The following is a 12119-nucleotide window of genomic DNA, read 5'->3' as shown; positions in this document are numbered from 1 at the left end:
ATGGAACAGAAAATGTAGCAAGTCCCAAAAAAGGACCTATAAGATGCAAACGCACTTCTTCTTAGCTGTGATTATTTGTCATAAATCATACCAAATAATTAATAAAACTCCATTATCAGATTCCAAAATATTTCAAATTATGGATTTTTGAACGTTGTTATTTCTGAAAAGGACTTTGTGCACTAAGCTAACGAAATGAATAATAAAATAAAATTTTAAGAACAAAACACACTAATGAAGTCAAATTGATTGAAAGAAGGTATGCACATCAAATTCAACATGACGTTTGGTGAAATCATCACTAAGTTTATAATGAATCATTATTAAGATTTTGCTTAACTTCTAGAATTCTGCGGAATTTAATTTTTATAGTTTGATTATATGCAATTTATTCTGAAAAAGTTTTTAAGTAAACTCATCGTCCTCTACTATTTAGAATCATTGTAATTCTTAAAAATATCAATCTAAATAGGTTTATATTGTAAATCATCAGTTTAGGTTTCAAATCAGACCAATAATGTTTGTACAATGAATATAAAAAATGCACAAAACCATGAGAGTTCTTAATTTTAAACCTAAATTTTAAAAACCGGTTAACCGAGTGATAAAAACCGGATAAACCGGTTAACCGAAAATCAACATTTTAAATTAACCGGTTCGCAAAAAACCGAGATTTCGAAGAAAAACCGGTTTTTCGGTTAACCGGTTAACCGGTTTATAAACACTATTTGTCACATATTGAACTGGTTTCAATTATTTCATAATTGAAGCAAGTATTCATGTGCACAAAAACGAATTTTTTTGATATTATCTATTGAATTTTGAATTTTAAATTTGATAATTTTGATAACTGAGTGTACAATCTTCGTTATTGGTTGAACTTTAAATACAAAAATTATTGAATTATTTTTAGTTTTTTCAATTACGAAAATTATATATTCATATAAGATTATATATTTATATAAGATTTCGAAATGTTCTAAATGTTGTATATTTTTGGGCCGATTTTGATGAAATTTAACTAAAATATAACATAAACTCTAGGGTTTATAATAACAGCACAAGAATGGAAATTAACGTTTAATGGCACTTGGGGTTAAAATGACCCCAAACTTTTAAAATCATAATTTTTTTATGGGTTTAGAAGTTTGGGGTAATTTTAACACCAAGTGCTATATAGGGTTAATTTTAATTTTTCTGCTGTTTTTGTAAATACTAGGCTTTGTATTAAATTTCATCAAAATCGACCCAAAAATATACAACATTTCGAACATTTCGAAATCTTTCCAAGAGAAATTCCAAATATTGAAAAATTTGACTTTTGACCTTCACGATTTAAGGGTTAACGTTTTTCGATTTTAGTAAAAGTTTCAGAGTATATTTAGAATTATCTGGACTATAATATTCTCAATAGGTTTTACTTAAAATTCATAAGAGTAAGGAAATAGAGCTCATTGGCCTAAAAATTGCCAAATAATAGCTTTTTCTCGAAAATTTCAAAATTTAAATCACAGATACGGAATAACTATAAGAGATATTTTCATTATTTTTTCACATTTTTATTCCCTATTATATTCTTAATAAATCCCAATGAGATGATCAAAAAATTCTAAAATTTATTTAACAAAATTTTTAAAAATTTGAAAATGGAGTTTTGAAACTCCCGTTAAAAAAATTTTATTTTTTTGTTCATACTTAAGAATAGGTTAACAGTATCCTACGAAGACAAAAACTCATATACAAGTAAATATGGACATATTTTAAGTAAAAATTAGCTTTTATTTTAATATTTATCAAAATATGTTAATTTTGTTCCTACATTTCTTGTTCTAGTGGCCTGAGACACGTAAATGGCCTGGCGAATTTTTAATAACTTTAACATTTTTTGACCAATTTCTGTTTTTTATGTTTCATTAGAACAACAATTACGTACACATTTGGATTCTTTTAAATTAAATTACAAAAGTAATTCTTTAATGGCAAAATTTTTACAAAAACTGAAATAAATGCACTTTTTCCCATTGTAAATGCATCTCAAAACTTCAGAGGGCTTGCGGCACGTCTTAACCCCAACCGATTTACCTAACATTTTTTCAGGATGATTTTTTTACTAATTTTTACCAAACTGGGGGATGGCCAAAATCTAACTATCGTTTATTAAACGAAATGCACGCGCATTGTAGAGAAATAAACAACTTTTAATCAGTCTAGCTTGAGAACTCAAACAAGTAGGTTGTGTATCGTTTTTTTATCGCACAATTTAAGAATCAGCGTTGCCAGTGAAAAAAAAAATGTCCCAACTTTTAAAGATGTATGATGAACAATATGAGATTTTACATTTTTAAGTGGTCAAATGAGACGAAAGTTTACTGGCAACACCGATACGTGGAGAGAGCGTATAACTAATACAATAGTATAGGTTGCCTTTCCCTGGAATAACCCAAAAGGAAACCTGGGGACAAGTGTCTCTAAGTCACCAGTTTTGTCGTCTATTTTGGTGACTTTTAAGCGACATTGTCAACGAAGACGACTTTTCCATCTTTTATGAATTCATACCATTTCGTTTTTTAATTTCTTTAATACAACGTCAAATGTTAACAAAATATGCAGTTTCATTATTTACATCTACTTTAGAAAAGTACCAAAAGTGTAGATTAGAATTACTAAAATGTACTAGTGAATAAGTACCTAGTCAATAGTAATATCGTCAGTTGTAGACTTCAATGACACGCACATGTTAAATGTCTATAGTAAATAGCTTTGTCTGGGGTAAAATAAGTCACTAGTACTGGTGACTGTGTCAATAGTAAGTCAGTATAGTTTCACTATTGACACTTTCTGCAGGGAAACGCATAGAACGGAAGGAGAGAGTAAAATATTACTCTCTTTTCACACATACAGGTGATACAAAAACAAAATACATGCAATAATACATTCTCATGAATTAAGTTTTTGACAACAGACTTAGGTTTTTGGCTCTCAGCTACCTATCATCTAGTTGTTGTCTATGCTTCAACCAATAACGAAAATTGTATATTCAGTTATCAAAATTATCAAATTCAAAACTCAAAATTCAAAAGAAAATATCAGAAAATTTTGTTTTTCAGCACATGAATACTTGATTAATTTAAAAAATAATTGAAACCAGTTGAATAGTATGTGATAAATGTTTGAATTGAAATATAATTTTTTCTGTGTGTGGACCAAATATTGTCCGTTCGTCCTGGCTGGCTCGCTGGCCATGTAAAACTTGTACGCAAATTACAGTCCGAAATTTTGAAGACATTTTGATCAAATTTGGCACATACATTTTTTTCGGTAGCACATGTTGCACCTAGCCCCATACAAATTTATTTCCGGAATAGAACTTTTTTGACAAAAATGTATGATTTATTTGGGTATCCACACAAATTCATCCACAAATAATCAATCTACAATTGACCATAGCTCCCATATCAGGATCACTTCCGAAAACCAATTTAACGACCATAAATTCTTAAAAATATCGCTTCTAACGTTTTATTGATTAAATTTTTGTTGACTAAAATTTCAAAATATTTTAAAAAAATATGCACATGTGATATTAATGAGATGAAAAATAATATTTTGTATGTTATACTTATTTAACTCCCTGTTTGTAAGCGAACGTGGTAATGACTTATTTAACTCACTATTTGTAAGCGAAGGTGTTAAGTAATTGCCTTCAATGACATCACAGTGTTAAAATGAAAATGTATAAGTGGCTTCCTTTTTTTATATTAGCTTTTTAACTTATTACTTTTCAATGTAAGTTTTGGCTGCGATGTTTATTATGTTTAAGTATTGTTCACCATACATTAAGGAAAATCTTAAAAAAAAAAATTGTTAAACGACTTTGTATGACCATAAAGAACCTGTGTACCATGTTTTAAAAAATATAAGGTATGATTCGATGCCTTGTCGAATTTTTTTGTTTCCTCTCAATAATTAAACAATTTCAAATTGTTTTCTAATCACATTTCTAAATTTATGGACACAGCTTACATATTTTATCTCTATAGCTAACATATTTATTATAGGAAACTTTTAATATAGATTCATTGTCCATTTAGAATATATATATGTACCTGTAAATGAAATGGTCTAATTATTTTATGGGCAACTTTTCAATAAATCACCTTTATCCATTATCTTTATTCTAGGTTTAGCTGGCTTACGCCTCATCAAAGTCTCAATACCCGCCTACAAACTACGAGGGGAATCTGCTTTTCTCGAGTGCCAATATGAGCTGAATAAGTCAAGAGGTACGATCGGTGGCACACAGACAAGAAGTAGACATAATTACAATCATCATCACTATCAACGTGGTAGCGGAGCGACAAACATGAATTATGTTGATAACAACGAATCACAGGAGGAACTGTCAGCATACAGACGCATGCGTACACAGGAACAACAGCAGCAGCAAATGCAGCAACAGCCTTACCGAAGGCAACCCTATTTTCAGCCTTTAGTGCAAGCCTATCAGGCACAATGGCAAGGCGGAAGTGGCAGTAGCAGCAGCAGCAGCAGTAGTAGCAGTATAGGCAGTGCAAGTGGCAGTATTACCACACACACTGGCACTTATTATCAGCAACAATATCCTTATCAGGCACAGCAACAACAACAGCAATCTTATTATACACAACAATATGAACAACCTGAATATCAACAGCACACACCACCACCCTCACCTTATGGTCACAGTATCTACCGAGGAAGAACACAAACCTCATCTTCCTCATCATCGTCATCCTTGCCATCCTCTTCGATTTACAACAGTAAGTATGGTGTTGGCGGCGGTGGTGGTGCTCAAGTTGGTGCTAGCACGCATACTGGCAAAACTTACATAAGTTCAAGTGGCATCATTGGAGGCAGCAGTAGTTTTGCTCATCATCCGGCACGTGGTGATGATAGCAATACCGACAGCAATGAAAGAGACCATACAGACGATGCAGATGAGAATACCAACGAAGACGATGACGACGATGAGGTTGAGAACGAGGGCGGTGCTCTCGATAGGGACCATGACGAGGACGAAGGCGAAGATTTGTATGCCATTAAATGGTACAAGGATAATGAAGAATTCTATCGTTATGTGCCAAAAGCAAATCCACCAAAAACCAGTTATAGAGTCGATGGTGTAAGAGTTATTGTAAGTATGAATTATTATTACACAAGCGAAGCAAATGCTTGGTTAAAAAGGAAATTATATTTTTGCGAAAGATAAAGCACACATCATTCTATAAATAAACACAGACATTGTGTAGGAGACTAAGATACTAATATTAAACATATTTACACACACAGCGGAAGTTGTAAAGAGATAGAAAAATTAAAGACCATTTGGTAAATGGAAACTTTAGTTTATTATATTTATATGTACAGTATAGGTCGAAAGACATTCGACAAAAATTGCTTCTGTAATATTTCTAAAGGGAAAAGAAATTAGCTGGTTAAAACAAACAAACAAATTATCAATCCTGATTTAATTAAAAAACACAAAAGTTGTGTTCGCGTACTTGATAATCTATATAAATAAAAATCAAATGTCGTTCGTTGGTTTAGAAATTTTTTTTTTTTTCAAAAATGTTGGTCATAGTCCAACTTAGGTTTATGCGAAATGAAAAACTGACCACGCCCACTTTCGTCGATTTATCTAAAATCGGAAAACGGCTACACCGATTTGGCTAATTTTTTGTTTAAATGTTCGTAGTTATCCAATTTAAGTTTTTACTGAAGGAAAAAATTGACGACCATTTTTTTTCGATTTATCTAAAATTTATGAATAAAATTACGCCCACTTTTTTTCGCTTTACCTAAAATCGAAAAACGGCGGCACCTTTTTTACTGAAGGAAAAAATTGACGACCACTTTTTTTCGATTTATCTAAAATTTATGAATAAAATTACGCCCAATTTTTTTCGATTTATCTAAAATCGAAAAACGGCTGCACCTATTTGGCTAATTTGTTTTTAAATGTTCGTAGTAAAATTCGTAAGAAAAATAAAGCGAAACTTTTTATAAAAACTTAAAAAATTTTTTGGAAAATAAATTTAATGCATACATTTTATTAAAGCTTTATCCTTTGCCTATCCATAATTGTTTACAATTTTTAAATCGGTATAAAAATATGTGAGTTAGAGGTAGTAAAGTACTACCCTAAAACAGATTTTTCAAAATAACTCAAAATTTTAAGGGTGTTTTAAAAGCTTTGAAAATGGTTTTAGTATGCCCTCACCTAGGCCTACAACCCCCATTAGGTCGCTTTTCAAGCTCTGACAAAATGTGTTATTTTGTAGCAGAGTGTTATTAATTAAAATTCGAAAACAAGATCACAAGAAAATATCCATTGAAATAAAATTACTCATTCGTTGTCATAGTTACAAAAAAATTTATTTAGAGGATGCAAACACATTTTTTATATAAGGGGATTCCCTAAACTTTAAAAATCTAATTAAATGTATGTATTTCAGTGTTGTCCACATTCTAAATCCGCAAATAATTTGGCCAATAAGTGTTTAATAAAGAAAAGGAGCTCGATCTGTGATCACTCATATTTCTGAACAAAAATCGATATTTTTATATAAAAACTCACAATATCCAAATTCGCTAATAATTTGGCCAATAAGCGTTTAATCAAGAAAAGGAGCTCGTTCTGTGATCACTCATATTTCTGACCAAAAATCGATTTTTTTTTATATAAAAACGCACAATAAATAAATTCGCTTATAACTTGGCCAATAAGCGTTTAATCAAAAAAAGGAGCTCGATCTGTGAACATTTTTAGTTTTTTGACAACAGACTTAGTAATTTATTTTTACTCTCTAAAATAAGAATACTGGATATTTTTTAGTGGAAAGTACGCAAACGCAGCACCTTAAAGTAACAAATCTGCTGAATCACTTTCTGAGTCGACTAAGCGATGTCCGTACGTCCGTCCATGTAATCTTTATAATCAAACTACAGGTCACAATTTTATAGATGTTTGGACAAAATTTGGCACATACTGCCCAAAGGAGATATTTCCAATAGTAAAATTTTATTGAAAATATTAAAAACTATTTATGGTTTTAAAATCAATGGATATTGATCTCCAAATTGAGTACCATTATCGAATTAATTGCAAAATTTAAATTTTTCTGTTAATGGTTGTTAGCAAAATTTGTTTATTTTTTACTCTAGTTGAAAAAACACTAAATCAAAAACAAACAAGTAAGAATGTAATACTCTACACTAAGTAAATGAGCAAAATCATTTTTCTTTTGAAATTTCAATAATTTATATTTTTGAGTGATTTTCGGAAGAGTGCATTATATATGCACTCTTGCATATAATGCAAGAAATTAGGCCATGAACTTAGGTCATGTTATTTATATCTAAATGATAGTTAGTCGTGTTGAATTGTATGTGATTACCAGGGAAACCAAAATATGCAAATGCATGTTTTTTCTGTTGAGTCTAATGAGCACATGGATAAGATATTTACACGTTTCAGAAATATTTAAGAATTTTGGCATCGATTTTTTAGTGCATATTTTTGCATATTTTACCCTTAAATGCATATTTTTGCATGTATTTGTTTTAAGAGCATATTTATGTCATATTTTTGCGTTTTTAGAGCATATTTTACTGTTTAATAGCATTTTTTGACTTTATCAAAAACAAATTTTGTTTTACTTATTTTTCGCTGTTGTGGTACAGCTTTGTTTAAAATTCAAAATTGAAAAATTGATGGCTTCTCACTAAAAAAAATTTAAAAATCAAAAAATTGTTTTTAAAAATTTTAATAAAAAAAAAATAAATTTAAAAAAACAATTCGAAAAATTTTTTTTTCCAAAAAAGAAAAAACTGAATAAAAATTTCTGTTCAGCTAAAAATATTTAAATTTTTTATTTTGAAGTATAATTTGGTGAAGGGTATATAAGATTCGGCACAGCCGAATATAGCTCTCTTACTTGTTTTAATATAAAATAATCACTATTTTAATAAAAGCGCCATCTAAATATCAAACTTTGGTTCTAATTCAAACTTAACCGTTCTAAGTGTTAAAGAAATATTGTCTTTTAAATTTTCTCCTATTACATCAATTAATGTGGAAATAACATTTTCTATGTATAAAAATGTTTTCAGATCCAATAGACAACGATTTTTGTTTGAAAATTTAAATCAAAATATTTTGTAATTTATTGCAATTATAACCGTAATTGAAGAAGTGACTTTATATTTATATAAAATATCATCAAAACATACCTCTCGAGGCCTTTTCATACCTTAAGTTGCTATAGTTTTTATGTTGTATTTATGTTTTGTTATACTTGTTTTAGTTCATGTTATTTTTGTTTATTTTATGTTACTTTACCTTTTTAGAAATAAATTGTATTGATTTTTTTAAATAAAAGTATATTTTTTGGTTAAAAATTATATAAAAGTTTGTTTTTTAAGAGCATATTTTTTTAAATTTTAAGAGCATATTTTAAACTTTTTACTGCATAATTAAAGCTTTTTTTAGAGCATATTTCCGGTTTCCCTGGTGATTCCAAATTTTTTTAGGCGATTTTTGCTCGTTAAAGTGATTTTTGGAAGAGGGCCTTATACAAGAGCTATGACTAATTATGGACCGATCATCACAAAATTAGGTCATGTTATTTACGTCTATATGAAGGTTTTTTGTGTTTATTTGTATGATTATACCAACATTTTTAAGAGGTTTTTGATCGTTAAAGTGATTTTCGGAAGCGGGTCTTATGTGGGAGCTATGACTAATTATAGACCGATCATCATAAAATTAGGTCGTGTTATTTATGTCAATATGAAGATTATTTGTGTTGAATTTTATGTGTATACCAACATTTCTAAGAGATTTATGCTGGTTTAAGTGATATTCGGAAGCGGGCCCTATATCGGAGCCCGACCGACCATTTGGTGACGTGATTTCCGTATATAGAAAACTTATTTGGAGCGAAATTTGTGTAGATACCTATATCTATTGCGGAGGACATTTGTATGTGGACCTATGTGAAATAATGAACCGATTTCAGCCATTTTCAATAGGCTTCGTCCTTAGAGCGAAGTAATTGTATGTACTAAATTTTATCGAAATATCTTCAAAACTGCGACATGTACTTTGCGCACAATGTTTACATGAACAGCCAGCCAGCCGACCCGCCAGACGGACGGACGGACGGACATCGTTTAATCGACTCTGAAATTGATTATAAGTCGAGCGGTATACGATGTTTTGTTAAATTTTTTTAATAATATCACAAGAAATACTTAAACTAAATTTCGCACTGAGGCTTTATTTTTATTATACCCTACACCACCATAGTGGAGAGGGTATTATGCGTTTGTGCAGATGTTTGTAACGCCCAAAAATATTAGTCTAACACCCACCTTAAAGTATACCGATCGACTTAGAATCACTTTCTGATAGAATCACTTCATAATTGGTCATAGCTCCCATATAAGGCCCACTTCCGAAAATCACTCAAAAATATAAATTATTGAAATTTTAAAAGAAATTTTTTTTTGCTCTTTTACTTAGTGTAGGTTATTATATGTTCGGGCTTGACCGACCATACTTTCTTACTTGTTTTCAAGCGCATTTGTTGTTTTTGAAATCTTTTTTTTTTGATCGATACTGTATGCAGAAGTGTAGGAGGTTTAATACACTCAGAAGAAAATTAGAAAATGTTGGAAAGTATAAAATGGATTTATAAAAAAATAAAAACTCCGACTAAAATTTCAGTATCTGTACATTTAGAACCCTAGCACTAGATCATGTCCGGATATTCCTTTTTAACACCATCCATCTATCCCTATGTTTCAACATTAGGTTATTTTATGGGTCTATTTTACAAGCGTCCCCACTGAACACAAATTCCTTAAATTAGCTCTATATTCTCTTGTGCATTGCCACCAAGAACTAGATAAACAATTTTGATAAAAAAATTCTTTTAGTACACATTTTATTTTCCAGGTGAATAAAAATAAATATTAAAATTAAATGATTTTCCTGTAGTCGCAGCCATTTTGTGTAGTGGTTGTTTGTAGTTACTTTTAAGTGTTGAATGTTTTAGGGGTGGAAACAACTGATAATTATGTTTGCCATCAAATAAAACCAAAAGAAGATTTATGAGTAAAAAAACAATTTTTTATTAATATTAAATTTACCTGAGATGGTTTTTGCTAAAATAAACTATAGGAAATAGGATTGTTTATATAGTAACAAGAAACAAAGTCAAATAACAAGAGATGGGGTTTAACATTTTTTAGGATACTAAATAAACACTTTTCTAGTTAGAAATTCAAATAAAATTTCAAAGAAAAAAAATTAGGGTTCAAATATGTCTTTAAAATTTATAATTAAAAGAGAAAGAAACCACATTCTATTACAAAATATTACTGCATATTTATTCAACGAAATTTTCATATAGAATTGCCATGTGCAAATCAGAAATAAACTTTATTAGGTAAAGAAATTTATGATATTAAATACAACTTCTGTTTATTTAACAAAAATATGTACATACATACATATATGCAAAAATTTCTAACCTTTGCTTTACACTTACACCATTCCGAATAAATTTTACAAATATTCCAAATATATTCTCATTTTTCATATTAAAATTTTCTATTTTCTGTTTTCTTTGCAGGAAGAACATTCTGACAGCACAAGAGTTTTGTTACGAGGACTGACCATAAATTCAACAGGATTATATCGTTGTGAAGTATCAGCAGAAGCTCCAAATTTTTCATCCGTTCAAGGTGAAGGACGTATGGATATTGTATGTGAGTATCAAGTGCAATATTTAGTATCAGAAAAGGAATAAGTATGTTTTCACGTATTCAGGTTTCAGTGGAGAGAAAAACTGAAATAGAATTATGTTATTTGCTAAATTAAAAAAAACAACGGGAACATTGGTTGTTCATACGGTTGCTTGGTTATCGGGTTATCTGGTTATGAATTTAAAAATAACCTTTGTATACCATATATTGTAATACTTGAAATTTCGTTATTTGATGTTCATTAGATGCAAAAGCTAAAAGGTTTTTAAAGGGTTTTCATAGACACAGTATAAAAAGCAAGTAAGAAATTGTAATCAGTCAAGCCCGACCATAAGATACCCTACACCTAGGGTATCATATGGTCGATAATAAACAGTTTTATTTTAAAATTGATATGGGAGCTATGACTAATTATGAACGACACGCCATAAAATTACGTGGCATATCTCCTGTATATACTTATTTTTTAAGAAATCAATACTCGTTAAAATGAATTTCGGAAGTGGTTCTTATATGGGAGCAATGACTAATTATGGACCGATCCTTATAAAATTAGGTGACATGACTTTTGATTATATGCAACTTATTTGTGTTGATTTTTTTTGTAATAGCAACATTTTTAAACGATTTATGCTAGTTAAAGTGGTTTAAAAAAGTGGGTTATTTATGATAGATATGACAAATTATGGTCCGATCATCAAAAAATTTGGTAATGTGAAATAATGTGCCTGTTTTTTATACCGAATAATTTTTTTTTCTTTTCTTAATTTATGGAGGCTATATTTGATTTGTCCAGATGTTTTTAACGCCAAAAGATAATAGTCTAACACACACCTTAAAGTAAACCGATCGACTCAGAATCACTGTCTCCGTCCGTTCTTCCTTCCGTTCGTCCGTCTGGCTGGTTAGCCATGTAAACCTTGTGCCCAAAGCACATGTCGCAATTTTGAAGATATTGCAATACAATTTGGTACATATAATTTTTTCGGCCCAAGGACCAAGCCTATAGAAATCCATTATTTCCCCTAGCCTCCTACAAATGTCGTACCGAAATTGGACTTTGTCGGTCATATATGTTTAAGTTATATAGGTATCTACACAAGTTTTTTCTCCACAAAAGTTCTGTATATACGGAATTCATGTCACCAAATTTAATTATGATCGGTCTATAATAAGTCAGAGCTCCCATATAAACCCGCTTCCGAAAATCACTTTAACGTGCATAAATCTCCTAAAAATGTTGTTATACACATAAAATTCAACATAAATAATTTTCACACGACCTAATTTCATAGTGATCGGTCCAT

The 12119-nt window shown here is 30.1% G+C and overlaps 1 protein-coding gene across 1 annotated transcript in view; it reads left to right on the top strand.

Moving 5' to 3' along the window:
* The window catches only part of beat-IV (beaten path IV), a 136008-nt gene that overhangs the window by 55883 nt on the left and 68006 nt on the right, over positions 1-12119 (top strand). Inside the window, exons 2-3 of the mRNA XM_065507957.1 lie at positions 4182-5173; positions 10680-10815. Coding sequence (XP_065364029.1) covers positions 4182-5173; positions 10680-10815 — 1128 coding nt within the window. The remainder of the gene's footprint in view (positions 1-4181; positions 5174-10679; positions 10816-12119) is intronic.

This window comes from Calliphora vicina, chromosome 1 (genome assembly GCF_958450345.1).
Source record: "Calliphora vicina chromosome 1, idCalVici1.1, whole genome shotgun sequence".
Lineage (NCBI taxonomy): Eukaryota > Metazoa > Arthropoda > Insecta > Diptera > Calliphoridae > Calliphora > Calliphora vicina.
This window is presented reverse-complemented; position numbering and strand designations above follow the sequence as displayed.